The sequence below is a fragment of the Tenrec ecaudatus genome, chromosome 12 (assembly GCF_050624435.1).
Source record: "Tenrec ecaudatus isolate mTenEca1 chromosome 12, mTenEca1.hap1, whole genome shotgun sequence".
NCBI lineage: Eukaryota > Metazoa > Chordata > Mammalia > Afrosoricida > Tenrecidae > Tenrec > Tenrec ecaudatus.
Window position 1 is genome coordinate 34,159,202 of NC_134541.1, and position 24,505 is coordinate 34,183,706.

General features: G+C 55.5%; 2 protein-coding genes and 1 pseudogene across 3 annotated transcripts; all 3 read left to right on the top strand.

The window, feature by feature from the left end:
* The first annotated feature begins 312 nt into the window (after positions 1 to 312).
* Positions 313 to 2,024, top strand: MRPS26 (mitochondrial ribosomal protein S26). 2 transcript variants are annotated; one of them, XM_075527811.1, is made up of 4 exons: positions 313 to 565; positions 656 to 802; positions 891 to 1,014; positions 1,657 to 2,024. In XM_075527811.1, the coding sequence occupies exons 1-4, from the start codon at positions 354 to 356 to the stop codon at positions 1,789 to 1,791; spliced, it is 618 nt and encodes a 205-aa protein (XP_075383926.1). In that variant the 5' UTR covers positions 313 to 353; the 3' UTR covers positions 1,792 to 2,024. The 2 variants fall into 2 exon arrangements, with proteins under 2 accessions (XP_075383926.1, XP_075383927.1); XM_075527812.1 differs by lacking the exon at positions 891 to 1,014.
* An 11,578-nt stretch (positions 2,025 to 13,602) lies between these two features.
* Positions 13,603 to 14,316, top strand: LOC142422425 (oxytocin-neurophysin 1). Its single transcript, XM_075527813.1, has 3 exons — positions 13,603 to 13,722; positions 13,975 to 14,176; positions 14,261 to 14,316. Exons 1-3 carry the CDS (start codon positions 13,603 to 13,605, stop codon positions 14,314 to 14,316), a joined length of 378 nt encoding a protein of 125 aa, XP_075383928.1.
* Positions 14,317 to 21,327: 7,011 nt separating this feature from the next.
* On the top strand, positions 21,328 to 23,124 carry LOC142422426 (vasopressin-neurophysin 2-like; annotated as a pseudogene).
* Positions 23,125 to 24,505: the final 1,381 nt, after the last annotated feature.

Genomic DNA, 24,505 nt, shown 5'->3' on the forward strand with positions numbered 1-24,505 from the left:
GCCCCCCAAGCCGGGTCCGGACTGCAAAGATGAGGGTGACAGCCCTTCTCCCTCCTTCCCTCCCTCCGCAGACTGGAGTCCGAGCGCCGCGTCCCGCCCTTCAATAAAAGTGGGGTTCCGCAGCTGTGGCCTCGAGTTCTCTCCTTGGTTCCGGCGGGGGACGCGCGGCTGGGCGCCGGCGGGGAGGGCCCTCGGGCGGGGCGGGGCGGGGCGCCACCTGCGCGGCCCGAGGCGGGTGGAGGGCGGGGGGGGGCGGGGCGCGAAGGCGGAGGCCCGGCGTCGCTGGTCCCGTGGTGCCCCGCGGCCACTTCCGGGCCATGGCGGCGCGCAGGGCGCCGTGAGCCCGGTCGGTCATGCTGCGCGCGCTGAGCGGCCTGGGCGCGCGGCCCGCGTGCCGCCCGCCCGCCCTGCTCGGGGTCCCCGCACGCGGCCGCAAGACCCGCCACGACCCGCCGGCCAAGTCCAAGGTGGGACGCGTGGCCACCCCGCGCACAGTGGACCCCGTGGAGCACTGGATGCTGGCCGAGCGCTACCGGGAGTACCGCCAGACGGTGGGCGCCCTCAGGTGGGTGCGGGCGCGGGAGGGCCGCGGGCTGGGGCTGGGCGGGGCGGGGGCCGAGCAGGGGTCGATGGCCGGTCGGCGCGCCTCCCGCAGGCAGGAGTTCGTGGCCGAGGTGCGGAAGAAGGTGCGCGAAGCCCGCGTCGGCGTCCTGGCCGAGCGCAGAGCCCAGGAGAAGGCCTCCGAGCACCAGGAGCTGATGGCCTGGAACCAGGCCGAAAACCAGCGGCTGCACGAGCTGCGGTGAGCAGCGGGGGAGGCGGCTCGGCTGCCAGCCCGCCAGGGGGGCGGGGGGAGCCCCAGGCGCGCTCAGCCCGGCCTCGCCCCCCAGGGTCGCCCGGCTGCAGCAGGAGGCGCGCGAGCAGGAGCGGCAGCGGGCCGAGCGGCAGGCCTGCCAGGCGCGGGAGACGCAGGCGTGGGTGCAGGCCAAGGAGCGGGAAGTGCTGCAGCTGCAGGTGCGGGCCCGCGAGGGGGCCGGGGAGGACCTGGGGCAGGGCTTAAGGAAGAAGGGGGCGAGGGCAAGCCAGTGTTGGGGGGACAGGGAGAAACCGCCCGCCCGTCCCGGTTCCTCGAGGAGTGGGTGGTTTGTCTTAACAGGTGAGAGTGATTGAAGCGGGCCGGGGCCTGTTCTAATAGACTGGGTTTGGAAAGTGGAAAGGCTTCACATTAGGGAAACGGGACCAAACATACTGCCATCCAGCCGATTCCGGCTCTTCGAGCCCCTGTAGGTAGGCCAGGGTGGGGCTGTGACTCTTTATGGAGCAGAAAGCCTCCTCGTCCTCTCATTAGCGACACCAGTCTGGAATAGTCGCACACAAGAAGGAATGACAGTAGGAGGCGGAGAAGAATGGGTCTGAGAGAAACCATGAGATGCTAGGGACTGATTTTACCCTGTAGGTGAAATCCCCGCATCAACCGACCCTGGTGCTTGGGGTACTGCTGAGGTGACGTGGGTGTTCACTGGGAGGTCAGCGGGGCACTCCAGAGGGCCCTTCCTTCCCTAGAAAGAACAGGACTGTCTGTGTGTCTGTCTGTCTCAGCGGGGCTGAAGTTGGAGGCCTGCAGACTCCGGAGCCTCTGTTCATCTCTCCCAACAGGAGGAGGCAAAAAACTTCATCACCCGAGAGAACCTGGAGGCGCGAGTGGAAGCAGCTTTGGACTCGCCAAAGAGCTACAACTGGGCTATCACCAGAGAGGGATTTGTGGTCAGGCCCCAGCAGAAGGGCTCCTAGGGGCTGAGTGATGGCAGTGTCCCCCCAGGGGGCTGTGAGTCGGAGGCTGAGAGGGTTGGGCCTGAGGGGAATAAAGGAGGCAGTGCCCGTGAACAGCCTTCCCACAAACCTCGCCTCACTGGGGAGCAGGCTGGCCACAGTCCCAGGGACAGCCAAGTCGGTAAACTATAGCCCGTGGGCTAAATCGAGCCCGCCACCTCCTTTTGTAAATAAAGTTTTACTCTGGACACACAGCCATGTTCCTTCTCTGACTCCTTTCACACTCCAGCGGCAGAGATGGGGTTGCAACTGAGACTTAATGGTCTAGACATGTGGCTCTTTACAGAAAGGCTTTGGGGACCCCTCACCTAGGGCTCTAGGGCTGCAGCCAGGAGCGGGGCTCCCCTGGTGCCTGGGTCACAAACTGTCCATTGGCCGGGAGTCAGCCCCTGCTTGCTTGTGCTCAGGCTTTGCTGCCCAGTGTCTGGTGAGTCCCAGAACACAGAACACACACCCATTCCTCTGGGTGGCCGTGGGAATTCACATCCTCCCTCTCCCCCTCCCCCAACGCTCCCCAAATGGGCAGTGGTGGGGGAAGCCACAGCTACGCGAGGTCACTGTAGCTTGTCAAGCACTCGAACAAAATAGAAGCCAGAAATATTAGCGACTAAAATTCCTAAGGGTGAACATTACAGATCCGTACATGGTCCCTATTCCAACGCAGGCCCCCTAGCAACACCTGAGCCGACTACCAGGGGAAGAGACAATCCCAGCTGCTTCCCATTGAAAGGAGGGCCTGGGAACCCCAGTAAGGGGAATTTCTGATTGAGAATGTAGACCTCCGGCTCCAGGTGACCTTATCCCCAGCTCACATCAGGCCTCTGCACATCCCCCCCCAAAAGAATAGCCCCCATCTGGCTGGCAGAGCGCCTTTCCCCTGCCACTGCGGCTGGCCTGAGCACAGTGTGACCCTGACCTCAGTTGCGCAGCCTCCCTTTGGGGTTGTGAGCTGCGGTTTGCCAGCATGGGTCCGCTCCTTGGGTTGTACCATTGAGAGACAAGTAATGGAGTATCCAGTCCACTGGCTGGGCCTGTGCCAGGAGACCAGCTCTGGACGATCTACTCTTCCCCCAACCCGGTCACAGGGTGCCATCAAGTCGGTTCTGACCCGTAGCGACCGTATACACAAGAGAACAACACGCTGCCCGGCTGTGTGCCACTCTCAAGCGCTCCTATGCGGGAGCCCATCTCAGCCATGGTGTCAGTCCAGCTCCCTGAGGGCTTTCCAAGCCTGTCTGTCACTTGTCCTTAATGCAGGCCATCTGCCTCGTCAAATCAAGGGGACACTTTGATCTCTTCTCGAAGCCCTACCTTTGGTTGGCTCTCCCTTCACTGCTGTGCTTCAGTGCCCTGCATGGGCGGAAACCTCAGTCATTCACTGTTAGCAGAGGCTAGTGTGTCATGTAAGCCAAGCTTCAATAGTTGTATTTCTGCTCAGTCACAGGCACAAATAGCGTACAGGTTCAGTTGGTTCAAGCCCAATTCCATCAGTACCTGCTTCCAATGGGTCAGAGGGCAAGGGCAGGCTCATCCCGGATACCCAGTGCAGGTACAGAGCCATGGGGCATCCCCCAGAAGCCTCATCTGAGAGGCCGAGGGTTCTGATTCTTACTTGGGTTCCACATAGGATTAGGTTCTGCTACAATGTGACCGTAACAGGGTTACCAGAACCAGAGTTCGGACGGTGTGGGGTGGTGTCTGACTCCCTCCAGAAGGGGGACGGAGACCCCAAGAGCAATAGCGAGGCTGCTTCCTATGAGGTTGAGGTGGGACGTACCCGTCCTTCACTGTGTTGGACATGTTCTGACACCCACCGCTCCTCCCTTGGCACCCTCTTTTCTGCTGGGCTTGAGGCTCACAGTGAACATGGGCTCATCAGGGAAGTAACCAGTTAAAGTCAAGGTCTGAAAACTCAGAAGCGCTTTGGGCTGCCTGCAGGCATGCCTCTTTCCGGCTCTTTGCTGCCTTAACCAGGGTGCCTCCAGGGCTCAGTGGGTCCATTTCACAGTTCCATTTACAGATTGAAAACCTGCATGGACCGCCCCACCCCCAAAAAAGAAAAAAAAAACCTGCACGGAAGAATCACAGTCGTCACAAGAAAAGTATTCACTGTGGTCGAGTCGCTTCTGACGCAGAGTGACCCTACAGGACACAGGACGGCGTGCACGGGTTTCAGAGACTGACTAGAGACACAGGCAGACAGCCTCCTTTTTCTCCTGCGGAGCGCCGGCGATTTCGAACCCCCAGACATCTCTCTCCTTGGGAGAGTTTTTCATTCTGGGAAGTATGATAGGAGGTTGTTATGAATCAGTGTTAGCTCGATGGCAGTGGGCTGGGATTGGGTTGGGTGGAGTTGAGAGATGTAGAAGCAATCTTCCTCAGTTTGTTGAAGTCCCGGTGGCACAATGGGATGAGCACTGGACTTCTAACCACAGGTCCACAGTTCAAACCCACCAGCTACTCCGTGGGAGAAATAGGAGTCTGCTCCAGTAAAGATTTACAATCTCAGGAGCCCAAGGGAACAGTCCTACACGGTCGCAGAGGGTCGCTGTGAGTTGGAGTACATTGACAGCAGTGGGTTATAGTGGGACAGGCGGGTTCTTTTTGGATATATGTACCATGTACATACAAACTGAAATACGGGGCAGCAATATGGCCTGACAATTAGGGGCTTATTTGTATTTGGGGAAATACAAAAAGACTGTGATTCTTTATGGGTGCAGAGACCCTTGTGTGGGATCCTAATGGAAAAAAAACAAACAAACACCTTGAAAGAATTCTCAAAGAGAGATAGGGCAACATGTGCATGTTTGTTCCTACCCACCTCTACCCAGAGATCCACGCGAACAAAAAATGCTCACAGCGCCATGCGGGTGACGTGGCTTATAAGTTACAGTCCGGGTGTAGTTAGTCTGTGTTTAAATCCCAGCTCCCTCTCTTACTAAGTGTGTGCGCTTGGGAACTTTTTTCTTTCTCTCTCTACCTCAGTACAGGGCCTCTGAGACTACTTTGGTGATGAAATATAAAGCTAAACTAAGCTCAGAGTAAATCTAAGCTAAGTGCCTGCGACAGAATAAGACTCAGTATGTTTTATATCCTATTATGGATATTTGATTTGAAACAAACAATCTCAAAATCGTACCACCACTCAAGAAGAAGGCCCCTAACAGTGTGATTGGTAACGAATTCCATAGGAGGCCGATGTGCCCTGCAGCGCTCCTAGTGTCCAGCAGAGGACAGTGTTCATCAAGCTACTCATCCAACCAAGCACACGGCCATCAAGTGGATCTCGTCGCAAGAGCGACCGCAGACTCAGGTTTCTGAGACTGTCCAACTTGACTGGAGCAGACAGCCTCATCTTTCTCCGCTCTGCGCTGCTAGGTGTGAACCTCGCATCTTGTGGTCAGCAGTCCAATGCTCAATAACCAGTAAACCCTGTTGGTGGAGGGCGGGCTCGAGCTCAAAGCGGCCAAACTCACAGTCATCGAATCAGTTCCGCGTCACGGTGACCCTATAGGATGGGTGTGTGGGTTTTCTGAGACTGTGACTCTATGGGTGCAGACAGCTGCATCTTTCTCCTGCAGAGCAGCCGCTGGTTTCAAACTGCTGACCGTGTAACTACGGGACAGAGTAAAACTGTCCTCACACACAAGTTTCCGAGGCCCCTAGGGTGTCCAAGGCTGTCATCCTTAGGGAAGCAGGCATGCCACCTTGTTCCCCCTCAAAGTAGCTCGTGGGGTAGCTGCTAGCTTTGCCGCCCAGGCCCCTTAAGGTAGTGAGCAAACTCAGACCATGCCCACGGCCATCGGCCTACAGCGACCCATACACCCTCAAAAATGCAAAGGATGGGGTTGGGCAATTTGGCTCTGGTACTTAGAACAGAGAAGAAGGCAGCATGGAAGCAAGGGGCATAGCTGGTTGCCTTTCGAGCACTCTCTCCCCCTGGAACATCGCCTCTGGTCTCTGTGTACCTGCGGAGGCCAGGCTCTCTCTCCCTCACTCCTCGTCGTTCACGTACACGCTCGTTGTAAAGGTGCAGACATGGAGGGAGGTCATGCTCCAGAACAAGGTCGTTTCCCAAGCTACCCACAATGCCTTTCCTTACCCAAGGCATGGCGCATCTCTGAAACACCATCCGAGAGCCCTGGGGGTGGAGTGGTTCTCACTGGGCTGCTAACTGCAACGCCAGACGCTGGAGCCCGCTGGCCACTCTGGAGGGAGGAAGATGAGGCTGTGTACCGTTTCTCCTGCAAAGAGTCACCGTCTCAGAAACTCCCGGGGCACGTCCACCCTGTCCCCTAGGGTGGCTAGGAATTAGAGCCATCGTCCCCCATTACTTATTGCTTTTGTTTTGTCTTGTTTCGACTCTAAGATGCAAGTAACACATCCTACATTGTGTTTTGTTGTCATGAGATGCAAAATTACCTGCCGGCCATCAAGTTAATCACCTGGTCTATGTCAGAAACAAAAGAAGACAGTTCAAGGTCTATCAGTCTGTTGGTCGGAAATCATATTAATTGGTCTTCCTGGTAGATGTAAGGCTATTAACTTACAGGTGAAGGAATTTTACAAATGTAATTAAGGCCTGTTTTGAATTACCTTTGCAAACAATTTGCTTGCGTATGATATTAGTGATATTGATCGAAAATCTCCACACTGTGTTGGGTCAATATAGTTGCAGCCACACCTGGACAGGGACTTCAAGCTAGACATTGAACTGCATGTAGAAGAGGCCCTGGAACAAGGGACACCACTGTTGAGGGTAGATGAGGCCTGGCTGGAAGCAGTGAACACCTGACAGGTGTGTTTACCTGTGTTTGATTGACTGCTCAAGGGTATTTTACTGCCAGCATTTCAAAGAATGGGAATTCCTGAATATTTCAACGTGCTCGCGTGGAACTTGTACCAGAGAATTCGTACAGAACAGGGGATGCTACATGGTTTGAAATAAGAAACAAACAAATAAGCAACACCCCTTGTAGATCCTTTCCACGGGCTTACACAATCTGTGTGCTGAGAAAATAGTCTGACAGGCTGGGCTCTGCAGAAGAGCGTGCCAGCAGCCTGGAAGGAAGGCTCGTTCACACCTGTGATGGGTACAGATGGCGCAACCTTGCTGCCTGAAAGTGGACCGGACCTGAAGCACTCACTGATGAAGATCAGACTGCCACCGTCAGCGTGGCTCACCCTGCAACCCCCACAACTGGACCAAAGAGCATCATCCTGGTAAATGGAGAAAAGGTGAAGTTGTCAAGCATTGCATTTACTCGGATCCACAGTCGTTGCCATGGAAGCAGCCAGCAAGAAATCAGGACAAAAAAATAACTTTTGAAAATATGAAGAGTGAAGCTGTCTCTTCGGTGATTAAGGTGTGCTGAGCCAAGTCACGGTGCTCTCAATCGCCTCATATGCATGCGAACGCTGGAAGATGGGAGGAGAATTAATACCTTTGAATTATGCTGTTGGCAGACTGCCGAATGTGCCAGGAAATTCCAGAAGAATGAACAAATCTGTCTTGGGAGTATGACCAGACTGCTCCTTAGAAGCGAGGGTGGTGAGCTCTTGTCTCATGAACTTGTCAGGAAGGACCAGTCCGTGAAGAAGGATAGCACACTGGGTGTGTAAGGCTGTTTTGTAGAGAATCAGAACCAGGACTCTCATTAATGTATACGGAAGAGCTTTATATTTAAGAAAGGATTTTATGTAGAGAGTGACCCAGCCCAGTCCAACTCAAGTCCATGGGTCTGATGCTAGCCAGAGCCCCCTTCAGCCTTGGGCAACTGCCAGCCAAAGAAGCAGGAAGAAGGGGAAGTGGGAAGCTGGAGGTGGCTGACAGACTGGTGGGCTCACAGTCGAGTGGATTCAAAGTCCGCAGAAACATGGCAGGGAGGCTGCGGCTCCCAGGGACAGCAGGCCACGTTGGCCGCCCCTGAGCCACATGCAGAATCCAAGCAAGCCAGAAGGCAACAAGGTGGAGCAGAGAAGAAAGTCCATCTCCTAAATGGCCATATCCCCCAAGAAGGCATCACCAGGCGGTGACCTGACAGGCAGGATTCTGTCCCTACTTTCACACCGGTGCAAGTTGACATACAATCTAGCCGTCCCTTGGCTAGCGTAGAGGGTCGGTGGGAAAGGAGACCCTCAACCAGTTGGAAGGACTCGTGGCCATGCAGTGGACTCAAGCCTCCCATGGTGAGGATGGTGCCGGACCTGGCAGCCTTCCGGTAAGGTTGCTATGACTCAGAACCAACTAGGTGACGCTGAACAACAACGACAATAATTAAAGCTCTTGAAATCGTCACAAGGGAGATGTTTCCTGGGTGGGCCTGGTTTAATCAGATGACCCTTTTAACATGAGCTTGGGTTTTCCCTGAGCTCAGAGACGTAAAGTCACAGAAATCCTTTTTTCTGTCTTCATTGCTGGTCTTAAATAAAACCATTGTGTGGGGGTGGAGTTGGGGGAGGAAGGGGGAGAAAGGGGGAACCCATCACAAGGTTGGATATGTAGCCCCCACCCCCAACCCTGAGGGGGACGAATAGCAGAAATGTGATTGAAGGGAGACAACAGACTGTGAAATGAATAACATGAAATAACAATAATAATATATAATTGATCAAGGGTTCATGAGGGTGGGAGGGGGCAGGGAGGGGAAAAAAGAGTTGCTGATACCAAGGGCTCAAGTAGAAGCAAAATGTTTTGGAAATGTTGATGGCAGCATGTGTACAAGTGTGCTTAATACAACTGAAAGATGGATTGTTAAAAGATTTGTAAGAGCCGCCAATAAAATGATTGATTAAAGAAATAAAACCATTGTGAATTCTACAGTTGCAAAGACATGACTCCTGCCAACAATTTCTTAGGCTCCAGAAAGACTGCGCGTCACTGACACCTGGCTGGCAGGCCAGTGGGACCCTGAGCGGAGGACTACGTCATGCTGTGCCTGACTCCTCCTGCCCCAGGAAATGGAGACAATCATGGATTTTGCTTTACGTGACTGATTTTGTGGCAATTTGCTACTCAGCCATAGAGAGTAATACACCCTTTGATTTCTGCCAGGTTTTGAGGGTCCCCAACACTCGAACCAGCCCTCAGGAGCAACTTTGTGGTTGTGGAAAATATTAAAAGACAGATAGCAGGGCACCGGGGTGCCTCATCTAAGTCAGGACTGTGAGAGTGAATGTATTTTCCAATGGGGATATTCAATGGAGCTTACAGATCTTTCAAAAGGCATGCACAGTCAAAGAGCAAACATTACATAGTCGATAGGTAATATCATAAGTGGTAACATAACAAACAAGCAATGAGGTGAATCATCACCTTGACCTAGTGCTCCTTGACTTTAACGCCCCTGAGGCCTCCCCAGGGAAGCAATCTGTTAACTCTATCAGAAGGCAACGTCAGAACAGAGTTTGCTACATTTTGCCCTGGGTCAAGGTGTAGAACCTGATTGCTATTATCTTCAGATGACCTTCAGGCATAGGGAGCAGCCAGAGGCTGAGACGTCTTTAACGGCGGCTCCTTTACAACCACTCCTCAATGGAGGGCTACTGGAGGCACTGTGTTCCCTCATGAGAATGTGTGTTACGATTTATTTATGAAGAGGGACCAAAAAACACCCCGGAAATGTTATTTTCCTGCTAGGTGAGCACTGAGCAACTCACTCAGAGTTAGTGCACCCAGTGGCGTGGCCTACCGGCTCTCTGGTTACAGTGAATTTTTCATGAAAGCAGTTTCACTCAAGCCTCGTTTGTTTTTGCTTTTGGATTGACCAATTTAAGAGAACAGCGTGCGGCTGTGAAATTGTGCTTCCTGCTCTGGAAAGATGCTGCAGAAACTGCTGTGATATTGGGCACAGCTTCCAAGGACAGCGCTATGGGAAAATCTCAAGTGTGTGAGTGGTTTTCTAGTTTCAAAAAGGTGAACTGTCGATAGATGACAAACCTCATTTTGGACATCCATCAACTTCCCAAACGATGGAAATGTCCACTGGTGGTGCATTTGGAGTTCATTCCACCAGGTCAGACTGTTAATCAAGCTTTCTATTTAGAGGTTCTGAAAAGATTGCATAACAGTGTGCAACAAAAAACACCTGGTCTGCGGCAGACGGGGACTGGTTTTGCCACCATGACAACGCACCTGCTCACACACCAGTTTGGGGCAAAACTCAGCATGCTCCTCTTACCCCACGCACCTGACTTGCCTGACCTCATTCCCTGCGACTTCGTCTTGTTTCCATGAGTGAAGAGGGACATGAGAGGACAGCAAATTGGCGGCTTAGAAGAGGCGAAGAAAAGAATGAGGGAGGTACTGTCAACCATCCAGATGAGTTTGAAAACTGTCCAAGAATGGAATCAAAGACTTGACAGATGCATTACATGTAATGGAGAGCATTTGGAAGGTGGTAGGTTGTTTTGTAAGAAAATTTAAAGGGGGAGGGAGGTGGGAAAAAGAGTAGCTGATTCCAAGGGCTCAAGTAGAAAGAAATTATTTTTGGAAATGTTGATGGCAACATATGTACAAGTGTGCTTAATACTATTGAATGATGGATTGTCATAAGATTTGTAAGTGCCCCAATAAAGTGATTAATTAAAAAAAAACTTAGTACAGAAAAGAAGTGTCAGAACTCTCCCGATCTTGAACCCCCTTAATACTCCCTCCGTATAGAAAAGGGCTTCAAAAATTTGTGAAGTGGAATTAAAAGATAATGGATTTTTTCTACACACACAAAATTAAATATATAGCTTTGAAAAAAATTCCATGTGGTACCCCCTCATATATCTCATAACCGTGAGGGTCTTCCTAGACCAGAGTCAGCTTTCTGGGCCCGTAATTATGAGCACAGAGGATTTAACTGTATTACGTTCTCATCCAGCCCCTCCATTCGCCACAGATATCGGTGGGCCAGGGTGGGGGGTGGGATGGGGGGTTGGGAGATGAGGCTGTCTGCTCCCATAAAAAGGTACAGCCTGCCGGGACAGCTCTTCTCTGTCCTTGAGTCGAAGTCAACTTCATGACAGTGAGTTTGGTTTGGGGTTTTGATATCCACAGGCTTATCCCCTTATACTCATCAGCCTCAGACAAACAGCCAACACACACACACACACACACACACACACACGGTCTTCTCCATAGCACCTACTACCTTCAAACCAGGAAAATGGTCATTGGCAGCCTCCTTTCCACTGGAACAGACGTCTGTGAGGGCAGGTGCAGGGAGGTGAAATTTCTTGATAGGTGTGGCAGTTACACAAGCTCTTGTCAATTTTTGAAGGGGTGGAGTCTAGCCTGTCAATCAGGCTGCAGCTTGATGACCTCGTTTGGAAGCAGAAAGAGATAAATCGCTCACTGGTGACCAGATAGACTCTGCCACACATTCCCGTTGACAAGCCATATGGAGACACACTGATGGAGCCAGAACCCTGGAGCCATACGGAGACCTCTGTCACCACTGAGATGCTTCCACCGCCACTGGATCTACAAGACTTCCCACCCACTGGCCTGTGATTTTCCTGCGCTTGGCATCACTGCATGGCTGCATGAGTCTCAAGAGGAATGTATGGACTAGTGTTGGACATATGGGTGAATATTGGACTTATGAACTTGATCTGGACTGGGCTGGGAAGTTCTCAATCTACATACAATTGCTCTTTTATAGAAAGCTCTTTCTTATCCACATATGCGTCTCCCTGGATTGGTTTCTCTGGTCTACCCAGACGAGCACAGTACATTCTTCTATCCATCATCCCTGCAAGTAGGGCGGGAAGGACTCCAAGAAGGGATGGGCCGACTTTCCGTTCCACTGGGTAGTCTTGAAGCAGGAAGAGAAACCCCACCAGCATCAAGACAGAAGACCCCCGGCAGAGCCTGTGCGAGATCCCTGCAGCGGAGGCAGCGGAGGCAGCAGCACCAAGACCATGAGACCGCGCAGAGACGCAGCAGCACGAGCCTGGAGCACGGTGACAGGTGAGCTCCCTGGCCCCATGGGATGAGGCAAGGCCAAGGACCAGACTGCAAGGCCAAGGACCAGAGAGACATTCCCGCTAGCCTGGCTGAGGAGAGCTGCTGTGGACAAAAGAACTGTATCCTTAACATTTTGTAACCTACTACCTTCCCCAATCCACCCTATAATTGGGAATATTGTCTTTGAGCTCCGATTGGGTTTGCCCAAACCCAGCAAAGGAGTCGCGAGCTGTGGGAGGGACTGTGGGTGTCAGAATGCGATGGAGACGGTCGGAGGGTGGAGGCGTAGCTGACCTCTGCCTTAGAAAAATCATGTGGTTGGAGTCACCTTGCCTTGTGTGTGGCTGAGGGGGGTCAGATGTGACCCTCGCACCATTTTCTCGGGGGGGGGGGTGTTGTTTGTTTTGTTTTGGTCCCTGGTATTTCCTGAGAGCCTGTATCGGTCAAAATCCAGAGGGATAATCTCAGAGGGGTAGCCCAGTATTTGTATGATGGTCCCCACTCACCTGTACCCAGACATCCATGGGAACAAATCCAAACTCGAGACAGCACCGGGAGAAGTTACCCAGCTCAGCGCATCCTAAGATGAATACTTGTTGAAATGCAGAAAGCATGACTCCAATTGGCAGGGGACATTATACTGAGATAATGTATGTGTGCCCGTTATCCGTGTGAGGTCACTGGGCCCACGGAGCATGCCGGAGACCTTTCTGTTGGCAATAAGTCCTTGACCTCCGAGACTGGCAATGCCAACAAGCTCATTTCGATGCAAAACAAGGCCTGCTGTCTGGCTTGTCCTCTAGGCCAACCTGACCAGCATCTCCTCAGTGATGGCCAGCCGCCCACCAGGGGCTTGGGAGCACCTGACCTGCTCAGCACTGGGTGGTGGGATGCACACTGGTCCCAGAGGTCCTGCAGTCTCTTCCAGAAGGGTCCCTGGAGGGCTGGCGAAGCTGGGGTCCTCCCAGTCTCCAGTCTCTTCTGCCCGTGGGGCTGGCCCTGCTGAGACACTGAAACCACTCCAGGCCGAGAGGAGGCCTCAGTGGCTCAGATAGTTACGTGGTGAAGCGCTGAACTAGGTGCTGAAAGGTTGGCACCTGTACCCACCCAGACCTGGCCATCTGCTTCTGGCCTTCAGGAGAGCAATGGGCTCCCGGGCAACTAGCAGCGGAGATGTGGTAGGAGGTGAGGCGTCAGTCCCATGGCCACGGATGCCCCTGAGCAAGGCTCTTTGCATTTCTGTAGTAAACCATCACTGGGAGGGAGTCCATCGGGTTTCCAAGACGTCTACTCTTTACGAGAGTGGAAAGCCTCATCTTTCTCCCACGGAGTCGCTGGTGGTTTGAACTGTTGGCCTTGCCCATTGGCAGTGCCAGGTGTGATTACAATGAGTAATTGCTATGCCACCAGGGCACCTGCTGCCACACCTAGAGCTCAGGCCATCAGAAGCCACCCAGGTATTGGGAGTCTGACCATAGTCCTTGGCTGCTTGCCCCCACGCCTACCCCTGCTCACATACTCCTTGTCCCACCCCAGGGCCCTAGTCTCTCCAGCCTCCTCCCACCCAGTGCCCAGGAGCGGCCTTCTGCTCTGGGTCAATTAGCCAAAGCAGCGACTTTGACCTCCCCTCGGCCCCAGCAAATGAGAGGGCGTGTGTGGGGGTGAGCGAGGCCTGACCTGCAGCAACCCGTTGTGACCAGTCATGCGGCCACCCTCTTAGTGGGTACTGGCCAGGCGGGGGGCCCGGGCATAAAAGGACCTGGTGGAGAGGCAGGCCGCCAGCTGCCCATCTCCGGACTCTGGCACGCACCATGGCCGGACCCAGCCTCGCCTGCTGCCTGCTCGGCCTCCTGGCTCTGACCTCCGCCTGCTACATTCAGAACTGCCCGCTGGGCGGCAAGCGGGCCACTCCGGACCTCGACGTACGCAAGGTGAGCTCCCTAACCCCTCCTCCCCGTGCGCCCGCCAGGTGGGAAGACCTCCCAGGAAAGGGGGCATCTTAACCACCTCCCACCCCCACCCCTTCCCTGCCCTGTCCCGCGTGCTGACCCACAGCAGCCTGCTTGGGCCCGGGTTTAAAGCTGGGAGGCTGTAGCCTTCAGCGGAGAGCCTCCCCAGCTCCGGGCTGACCCGCCACCCTGTCCCACCCTGGCCCACCCGCCGGTCCCCGCCCGTCCCCGCAGTGCCTCCCCTGCGGGCCAGGCGGCAAGGGCCGCTGCTTCGGGCCCAGCATCTGCTGCGGGGACGAGCTGGGCTGCTTCGTGGGCACGGCCGAGGCGCTGCGCTGCCAGGAGGAGAACTACCTGCTGTCGCCCTGCCAGTCTGGCCAGAAGCCCTGCGGGAACGGGGGTCGCTGCGCCGCCGCCGGCCTCTGCTGCAGCCCGGGTGAGCTGGGCACCGGGCTGGCCAGGCTGGACCTGGGGCAGTGGGGCGCGAGCCGGGCCCCTGACCCCGCATCTCTCCTTCCAGACGGCTGCCGCACGGACCCCACCTGCGACGCCGTGGCGGCCTTCCCCACGCACTGAGCCCGCCCCACGGAGCGGACCCCTTCCTCCCCGCCGCCGCGCCTCCACACCATGGAGATTGAATAAAGCTGGTTTTCTGCCCTCTGGCTGGTCTGGCGTTGTCGAATAACTGCCCCCCCCTCCCCCCGTCGGCCCGGGTTCCCGCCGCCTCGGGTGCAGAGTGGACTGCCCCACGGGGTCTCCAGGCCTTGCCTCTTAGGCGCCTCTGGGTGGGTGGCACCGCCTCTGGGTGGGCTAGTGGTTGGGAACGCGCGGCCTGCCGCGCCCTCTGGTGTCCGAAATGGGAGTGGACGGCTCTGGGGGGCACAGGATGGTGCCCAGCGGGCAGGGGCAAGCGGAAATTTGGAGCCACCTGGGAGAGACACGTGGAGTTTGCTGCTCCGGACTGGTCCCGGGTGGGGACTACAGGGCCGACTCCGGAGAGGGAACCGGTCCCTGCGCCCAGCACAGGAGCACTGGGCAAGGGTGGGGGTGAGGGGGCCCAGCAGGCTGGACCTTGAAGGATCTTAAACGAAACCCACTGCCTTCTGGTCATAGCGACCCTGCATAGCGTCTCTTCACGGTGTGGGGGGCAGACGGCCTCCTCCTTCTCCCACAAAAGGACCGGTGCCTGCAAAGATCCAAAACGTTGAGGGCGAGCGAGGCCCTCAGAGGAGCTGGAGGTCAAAGCTGGTCTGATTGGGAAGGCTGGAGCGAGAGTGACTCCTGCACCTGTAGGCCTCCCTGGAAGGTTAGGGAGGGACTGTCCGGGAGCTGGGGTGGAAGGAGGGGCCGTGGCACGTAGATGAGGCCCGTCAGGTGAAGGACAAGTCATGTTTCCAGGGAGGTAGACACTGAGGCCCCAAGGAAGGCACCTAAGGAGGCTGACTTGAGGGATTCCATAACCCCACCCCGTTGTCCTGCTAGAGAGATGCTCTGAGCCAGGGGGGATCTGATCCCACCCCTGCCTGGAGGAAACAACATGTCTGGGAGAGGGGAACCTGAAAGAGGCCCGGGGCCTCAGACATGACCATGAACCTCAGAGGACACACACCAAGAGAACCCCTGAACCTGTACTTCTCACTCATTCCGGGGCCCGAGACCCTTTGGGGAACCAGATTAACGTCGAATCCTTCTCCCCAGAAAAAGGCCCCCGTCCTCTTACACATGCCAAGGGTCAGCCAGAACGTCGGGACTACAACCACGCCACGTGAGACAGGAGCAGATCGCAGTTGAGACGGTTTATGGTTATTTTGTTGAGGCTGTCTTCCGCCCCCAGTGCTACAGAGCAAGGAGAATGGCCCAGGTTACCAGGAGACCAGTGTAGCCCAAAAACAGAACCCAAGACTAAAGAGAACCATAGCCTGCGGTTTATGTAAATGACAACAGATCGCACTAACCCACGGAGCTCCAAGTCTTTTTGCTGCAGTACCTGGAGGGACAAGGGAGGACTTCCGGGGACAGGCGTCCTGAGCAGTGAGAGAGGACGTCCTAAACCGCTCAGCTTGTGATCGTCTGTCCGGGAAGTCCCAAGAAAAGAAATAGTCCCGCTCACAATAACACGCCCACGTGCAATATTTTGGTAGAAATCATACAAAAATGTATAAAATCTGCACATTAAAAACTAAAAAATACTCAGATCTTAGCTCCCCCCCTTCTTGGTAGCCCCAGAAGTCAGACTCAGACCCAGGTCACTTGACTCTGGTGGCCCTCAAGAACCACTGCTCAGCACTGCCTCTCAAATGGCGCTCACAGGCCCTGAGGGCACAGTCCTGAGAGGCCTGGTGTCAGGTCCTGAGGGTCAGGGTAGGGGGGTCTAAGGGCGCCCTCCTGGCACTGGGCCCCTCAGTGCACAGTCGGGGAGGAGCAGCCTTCTTCATCTCCGGAGCTTCCCTGCACAGCGTGGCTCCTTCAGAGACAGACAGCAACCCCCAGGGGCGGGTGGGTGTCCACTCCAAGAGGCTTGCGGTGGTTCTCCTGGGTCCAAGGCTCAGAGAGACACATGGTGGCCCCAGGGGAGGGAGCAGAAGCTCCTTCAGAACTGCCAGCTGGGGTGGCCCTGGGTGTTGAGGCTGCATCCCCCAACCCTGGCTCCAGGCCAAGCCCAAGAGGTCCCGGGCCCTGAGGTCCACAAACTGGGATGCAGGGCGGTAGAAAACTCCCCTCTACTCTGAACCACTCTGGGCCTGGGTTTCCCTTCCCCTCCCTGTCCCTGACTGGGAGAGATGGAGGGAATGTCCCAGGGAGCTGTCTCAAGGTTCCCAGTGTCGGGGCCCAAGTCCTTGGACTCTGCTATGGGGTGTGTGTCTGTCCTGGGGGCGTCACTGCCTACCCTGGGCGCCCCTGAGAGAGGCACAGCAGCCCCAGGGCTGGGTGAGGGCCTAGACCAAGAGGTCGGAGCTGCTTCCTGCCTGCCCTACCCACACTGAGGGCCCGAGTGGGAAATAAGCCCGGGTCTGCCTGTCCCTGGCTCTGGTAGACTGGAGGAGCAACTCCCCTGCCTGGGGCTCTGTCTCGGCCGCCCTGAGTGGTGCTGCCCGTGGGAGCTGGGATGGGGGTGGGGGGCAGGGATCGTATTTATTGATTGCTGCCGTTTCTGGGTATCCAGAAAACGTGCACACTCTTTTAGGGGTATCTAGATTGCTCCTCTCCCCAAGACTGAAAAGCCACAGCCATAACTCAGCAGCTCCTGTGACACCACTGACTGTGACAGCCTGGGAGGCCTGCACCCCCTCCCCACCCCTCGCCCTGGGCCTGGCACAGACGGGCCACTTCAGTCCTCAGACGCCTGAATCACCACCGATGCCTTGGGAGCTGGTAATCTAGCGATGCTGGGGAGGCAGGGAGGCGGGGCCGGTGGCCGTCCAGGCCAGGTGGCCCCTGAGGGACACCTGTGCACATAAATAGGCAGGAAGCCAAGGCAGCACAGCAGAGCAGCACCGAATCAGCATGTCCACAGTCGCACTGCCCACCTGCTTCCTCGGCCTGCTGGCCCTCATCTCCGCCTGCTTTCAAGGGAACTGTGACAAAGCCAAGGACCTGACGCAGGTGCAGTCCACGAGGCCCTTCTGAAGCTGCCCCAGTGTGTGGTGCCCAGGGCAGGTGCCACCAGAGCATCCTGGGAGCAGGCAGGCTTCATGGAAAGTGCTGGGCAGGAGCGGGAAGGCTTGACATGACCGGGCAGAGAAACCAATAGGGTGGGTCAGGGGACCGGCCTGCTGGGGGGCTGGGAGGAGCTAAGGGGCTCCAGGTCCTGTGCCATCCAGGGAGGGGATGCAGGAACCTGAGAGACACTTTTCAGGCAAGAGGGCTTGGGTTCCAGTCAGGGCAACCTGAGTGGCCAGGCTCCTCTGTGCCATGGGGACCCCTCAGGGAAGCTCGCTGGAGTCCTCCTGGCTCAGTCCTGCCCCCCAATTCAGCAGTTCTACTCCCCCAATTCAGGCTGCCAATGAGGCCCAGCCTCTGCTGGTCACAGGCCCCCCAGCCTCTGCTGGCCACAGGCCCTCCAGCTCCCCACAGGAGAGATGCTCTGAACCTCCCTGAGTGGCGGGGCCAGCTGTCCTCTGGGACAAGCTGAGGTCCGGCTCTGTGGGGCTGCCCTTTGCTCCTCCCCAGCCCGTGGCAGTGCTCTTGGGTGGCCCCTCGGGTCACTGTAGACTGGAACAAGACCAGCCCTGAGAGAAGGGCACTGGAAAGAGAGAGACGGCTTGCTTGCATTGGTCCCCATGCCCAGTGCTGGTGTCAGGACTCAGGCTCAGTCACAGCATCAGTATGTGGTACCGGCCCCTCCCTTCCCAGGACATACTTAAGAATCCCATCGCCCTCGGTGCCTTCTGCACAGTCAGGTTACCATGGTCCCCTCCCATCCTCAGTCCATGATGGTCATGCCTGTCCACCACCCTGCTCTCCCCTCTGTGAACCTTTCTCTCTTACTCCCTTCCTGAGTCCCCACCTCCACCTTCAGTCAAAGAAAGTTCTGGAATCTATTCAGCCTCTCCAGGGCTCCGCAAGCAGGTGACAGGATGCCCACAGAGTGCTTTCCCTTCCTCTTCATTTGCTTCAGAAAATTCAATTATGGGGTTGTCTCCTTTCATCTTTCCAGTCTTGACAAAGACATCTTTATTGCCTTAATATTTTTAAAGTTATTTTTGTTTTATCGGTTTGGACTGTTCATTTCTTTTTGTGGTGTTTTCTACTTGACGTTGACTTTCCTCACCATGTTCTCCCTTCCTGTATTCTTTCGAGGTCACCTCTCCATAACCTCCACAGAGCTGACTCCTATTCCTGGTGCTTGCTTTGGGAAGAGTGCCACGGGGATAGCATCCCAGGGCACGGAGCTGTGGCTGTTTTCGCTTGGAGCAGTGCCTCTGAGAGGCACGTGTGCCCCTGCTCGCAGCAGCAGTTCACTCCCTGTCCCTGAGAGGAGCGCTGGATGCAGGAATGTGCCTGCACAGGTTTATCCATTTCCCAGTTGAGGGCCATTTGGGGGGTGTGTTCGGCCAGGTTGACTAGAGAAACAAACTCAGGGACACTCTCCTGTGGGTAAGAAAGAAGTTTATCTCAAGAAGTGATTGTATATGGAGAAAACATCCCAGCCTGGGCCAGATCAAGTCCCTAAGTCTGATGTTCGTCCATAAGTCCCTCTCCAGATACATGCAGGCCACGCACGGATGGAGAATGCAGGAAGATCACCGGTCAGTGGGTGAAGAGTCCTGTGGGACCAATGGCAGAGAAAGCATCACAAGGCTCTGGCCGGTCTCAGCCATGCGGCTCACTCACAGGAAGTGAAGCAGAGAGACTGTGTGCCCTCTTCAGGAAGGACAGAGAGTTCCCAAAATCCTCATGAAAAGACCACGCCCACAAGGAAGCATCATCAGGCTGTGACCTGATTGACAGGCTAGACTTCCACCCCTACACTTCTTTATAAAATAGACATGAAATTATGTAACTCTACAAGTTAATAATTTTTAATTAATTATTTTACTGGGAACTGATATAGTTAAAGTTTATTGTGCCAACCTGGCCAATAAACACATGTGGGGTTAATTGAAGGGCGGAGAGCTAAATGGTTCTATGAGCCATGCCTTTCTAGTTCTCGGGTATCTTGCTTTGTGATGGTCGGACCAGGGTGCAGCTGCCTTAGCCAGGTCTCTGCTTCAGCTGGCAAGGCTCACTTCCTGAAAGACATCCCCGAGGAGAAGCCCTGGGTGCTGGAGCAGCCATGTGGAGACCCCTCCTAGCGCTGAGATGCTTACACATTTATACTGATTCAGCTTTCCTCCTGCAGTTGGCGTAATTATGTGTATTTGGTGAGATGGAGGAAGAATTTATGGATTGGTGTCAGACACATGGGTTAATGTTGGACTTGTGGGCTTGGGCAGCACTGGGTTGGAATATTTTCTTGATGTGCACTTAACCTTTATATAAAACTCTCTTTTATACATGAGTTTCCATGGATTTGTTTCTATAAAGCACCCAGACTAACACAGGAGCTCTTACAGATAGTACAACAATCCATAATTCAGTTAGATCAAGCATAATTTCACAATTGCTACCACTATGAGTTTCAAAACATTTTCTTTCTTCTTGAACTCTTTGATATCAGCTCCCCTTTATCCCTTTCCTCCTCCCCTTACCCCCCCCAGGTACCCTTATTACATTATGTATTATTATTTGCTGTATTTTGCACCATCCAATGGATCCTTTCACCTGCATTCTGCTATTTGTTCTCCTCTACTGGGGTTGTACAGTCATCATTGCTGTCAACGCCCCATTCCTCCCCTTTCCTCACCTCTCTTCCTGTACCCTCAGGGAATCATTACTCCCATTACTGTTTCTGAAGGGTTATCTATCTTGGCTTCCATGCATCCAAAGCTCTTAATTATACAAAAGAGTTGTTCATAATTTTATAATTATAAGTAGAGTCACGAGAAGTACTCTAGTGCAGCATTTCATATAAACACAGGGTAATCATCTTACTCAGATAAAATACCTTTTAATGTGATTGCTGGGACAAGTAGCAAATGCAGATTTGTTTCCCTTTGTGTTGCTGGTGCCCACTGGTCCACCCCCCCTCACCGTGACCATCTGGACCACACAGAGAAATCCAGCCTGCTCCTGCGCAGCCTCCTCCCCACTGTGCTTGCTCCATGGTTGCAGCTCATCCCATTGAGAAGCTGCCTCTTTTTCACCGAGTCCACCTTGGCCCATATCCTCCTCCAGGGACTCTTTCATCCTGATGACATGTCCAATGTCCATGAGATGAAGGCTTGCCGTCTAAGGAGCATTCTAACTAGACTTCTTCCAAACGATTTTGCTCGTTCTTGCAACACATGGTCTAGTAAAGATTTCTTGTCTGCACCAACGCACCCACCCTTCTTTGCTCATCCTTACTTAGCGTCCAGCCTTGGACTGCATCTGAGGCGGCGAAAACACCAGGTCAGGCAGGCCTTCGTTTTCAAGTTGATGAGAAACCGGTCAGTTTCCCAGTGGCTGAAAGGTTTTGAAGCATCTCCATCATCCATGAGCATCCCATTTGCCCTGTATTCTCTTCTGCATGTGGCAGTGTCAGGCTTTTACAAAGCCGTTCTAATAGAAACAAGCAGAGAGGTCTTTAATAATTTCTATTCCCTTAAGGACAAATGATGTGAAATACTCCAGATCCTAAACAAGGGGTCTGTGTAAATGCTTCAGCCTTAGCTGGGCATTCAGAAACCTTGCAGGGCATTTTAGGGGTGTCCTGACTGACCCTCTCCCGAGTCTGAAAAGCCACAGGCATACCTCAGTTCCGGTGACTCCACTGAGAGTGACAGCCTGGAGGCCCGCACACCGCCTCCCCTCAGCCTGGCACAGACAGGCCCACGTGCGTCCCCAGACGCCTGAATCACCGCTGATGGCTTGGGATTTGGAGGTTGGTCTGGGCTCCTGGGGAGCCGTGAGGGGGGGCTGGCTGCCTCTGAGGGGCCACCTGTGGATATAAATAGGCAGCTAGCCAAGGCAGCGCCGCAGAGCCCTGAGCAGCACCACACCAGGATGTCCAACTGCGTGCTGTCCGCCTGCTTCCTCGGCCTGCTGGCCCTCACCTCTGCCTGCTATTTCACGAACTGCCCAAGGGGCGGCAAGAGAGCCATCGTGGACATGGAGCTGAGACAGGTACGGTGTCCCCGGCCCTTCCCGAGGCTGCCCCAGTGTGTGGTGCCCAGGGCAGGTGGTAAGCGGGCATCCTAGGAGCAGCAGGCTCAGGGGAAGTGCTGGGCAGGAGCAGGGAGGCTTGGCATGGCCAGACAGAGAAACCAATAGGGTGGATCAGGGAACCAGCAAGGTGGCAGGCTGGGAGGAGCTAAGCGGTTGCAGGTTTTGTGCCATGCAGAGAGGGGATGTAGGAACCTGAGAGACACTTTCAAGGTAAGAGGGCTTGGGCCTGGTCAGGGAAACCTGAATAGCCTGGCTCCTCTGTGCCATGGGGGGCCCTCAGGGAGTTTGCTGGAGTCCTCCAGGCTCCGTCCTGACCCCAATTCAGGCTGCCCAGGAGCACCAGCCTCTGCTAGCTACAGGCCCCCATTGCCCCAAAGGAGTGACACTCTGGACCATCCTGAGTGCAGGGGCCACTGGGCATACTGGCAGGAAGTTCTGCCAGACACCAGCCCACTTCTTTCATGCTGCACCTCCAGCCCCTGCTCCTGAAGTTCACTTTTGCCTGGGCCACAGGCGGCCCAATTGCAGCCTATTCAGCACCCTGACATGGGCAGATGGGCAGCCCCAACAGGTCACCCTCTCCTCTGCTTGGCTCTCTTGAAAGACCAGACCCTGCCTAGGGCTCAGGTCTGCCACCCTCTCTGTTACCCCACAGGAGGGTGAGCAGGGACAGGTAAGGGCCAATCAAGAGAAGAGATCAGAGCTGGGAGAAGGCAGGGTGTGTTCAGGAGGGTGAGCTATGCAGACAGGGTAGGGACCTACCTGCAGAGACAGGGCAGGGGGAGGAGCGTCTGGTAAGAGGGAGGGTGGTGGGCAGGTGAGAGAGGGGTCTGACCACTGAGGTTTCAGGGCTGCAGAGGAAATGTCCCCCTGGAGTATCCCCATTGAGAGTGAGCTCAGGGAGGGCTGTCACGGAGCTGCCCCTCAGGCACCTGCTTGCGGAGCAGTGGGCGACATTCCCTGTACGATTTTGAGGTTCCAATGCCACTCTTGGCACCCAGAAGCTTGGCCCCATAACTGCCCACACCCTCCCCCCAGTACAGAGGGGTAGTGGGAGACCCTCTGCCCTGCTCACCCACTGTCCCCACAGTGCCTCCCCTGCGGCCCAGGCGGCAAGGGCCGCTGCTTCGGGCCAAGCATCTGCTGTGGGGATGAGCTGGGCTGCTTCATGGGAACGACAGAGGCGCTGCGCTGCCAGGAGGAGAACTACCTGCTGTCGCCCTGCCAGTCCGGCCAGAAGCCCTGCGGGAATGGGGGTCGCTGCGCTGCCTCTGGCCTCTGCTGCAGCCCAGGTGAGCCCTCGCAGGCCGAGCCTGGGCCCCAGGGGCCCCTGTGCAGAGGGTGGGCGGTAGTTCTGGGTCTGAGTCCCAGCAGGGCAGATGGGCGGGCGGGGGAGCCAGGCTTGGGCCGCGTGCCCCCCACCCTCCGGCACGCGGCCCTGCGGTGGCGCGGTCTCAGGCAGTGCTCCCCGCAGAGGGCTGTGTGGCGGAGCCCGAGTGCCTGGAGTAGGCGGCCAGTCGCTGTCATGCCTGCGCCAGCGACCTGAGCAACGCGACTCAGATGGACTCGCTGCTGAGGCTGGTGCAGCTGGCGGCGGGACGCGAACCTGAGGAGCCCAAACCAGGGGTCTACTGAATGCTGAACGCCACCCTGCCTGCCTGCTACCATGCCCCACTAATAAACCGCTGTACATGCCCCGTGTCTGCTAGAGTCTGTTGGGGATGTGGGGTGTGGTTGGGGAGGTAGGAGGTATGAGGGTGTGTGGCACACTAGTGGGGGGCTAACTACTACAGCCTAAGGAAAAGGCGTGTCCTGAGGAGATCAAGATCCAGTAAAGGGCTCTCACCCTTGGGAGACCCTGCAACCCTGGTGGGGGCGGGGAGGGGAGGGTCAGAGGTGAAGGGGTGGGTTGGGGGACTCTGGCAGAGGAGTGGAAGCAAAGGCAGGGAGGGGCCCGGCTTCCTGTCATAAGACAGCAAGTGAGGAGCAGAGATGGCAGTGCCATTGGCGGTGGAGTGGGACAGAGAGAGGGCAAGAGACCAAAAGCCACCGGAGCTGGGCGCCCCAGAGGGAAGCAGGGGGAGGCAGCTGTTGGGTCCACACTGGGTCCGGACTTCCTCCCTCTCCCAGCACTCCCCTGGCACCTGGCTCCATGGGCAGAGAGGGAGAGGCAGGGCTTAGAGATCACAGCAGGACAGAAGGAGGGATACCTTGGACTCTTAGGAGGAAGGACAGAGAGGAGGAAGGACAAGGCGAAGAGGGAAGGAGGGAAGGAAGGAGGACAAGAACCTGGAATGGCCTGGAGAAGCAGATGGTGACAGTTGTCCTTGACCAATGAGCCAGGGGGACCAGGAATTCCTGCCCCGTGTACATCCAGGAGACTCAGACACAGGAAGTTTCTGGGCCACCACCAGGTCTCCAGATTCCCAGCCCATTGTCTGTTTTCCACAAGGCTGTGCTGGGGAGTGTGAGGAGGGGGCAGAGAGATTGGGATCCCCCAGGAAGCACCGATGTCTGTCTGGGAGAAAGGAAAGTACCCACATGGGGCCCCTCAGCCAGGGTGGGAGGCAGAGCCCACTGTGGACACTTAGATGCAGATCTATCCACACACAACCACACCCACTCAGCCCGGACAGAGACAACACTGACAACATCCTCAGCAGGGACATTCCCAGTGACCCCTGAGCACAGGCAGGATACAGACCCCCAGAACACGGACCTAGCTCACACACACACACACACGTGCCCAAAGGGAACGTTCTGTCCTCTCTCACACACACAGCATCACAGCAAAGATAACCACTAGCACTTGGCTCTTGGTCCCCTCTGGGCCTCTGTGTCCTCTCTCTGCCTTTGTATCCTTCTTTGTCCCCTCATCCCACTACCCATAATCCCCATTGCCCCCACTGCCCTCTCTTTCTCCTACCCCTCCCAGTTTCTGGCTTCTCCCCTTGTCCCTCTATGTCCCTCCCGTGCCCTTCATGCTCCCCTCCCCTCTGTTACCCCCCAACCTTCT

Bases quoted from the DNA above. Each gene is read 5' to 3' on its own strand.
- MRPS26 (XM_075527811.1), top strand. From the start codon at position 354: ATGCTGCGCGCGCTGAGCGGCCTGGGCGCGCGGCCCGCGTGCCGCCCG. The intron at 803-890 runs GTGAGCAGCGGG...CTCGCCCCCCAG, and splicing joins CAGCGGCTGCACGAGCTGCG to GGTCGCCCGGCTGCAGCAGG. The intron at 1,015-1,656 runs GTGCGGGCCCGC...CTCTCCCAACAG, and splicing joins GGGAAGTGCTGCAGCTGCAG to GAGGAGGCAAAAAACTTCAT.
- LOC142422425 (XM_075527813.1), top strand. From the start codon at position 13,603: ATGGCCGGACCCAGCCTCGCCTGCTGCCTGCTCGGCCTCCTGGCTCTG. The intron at 13,723-13,974 runs GTGAGCTCCCTA...CCGTCCCCGCAG, and splicing joins CGGACCTCGACGTACGCAAG to TGCCTCCCCTGCGGGCCAGG. The intron at 14,177-14,260 runs GTGAGCTGGGCA...CTCTCCTTCCAG, and splicing joins CGGCCTCTGCTGCAGCCCGG to ACGGCTGCCGCACGGACCCC.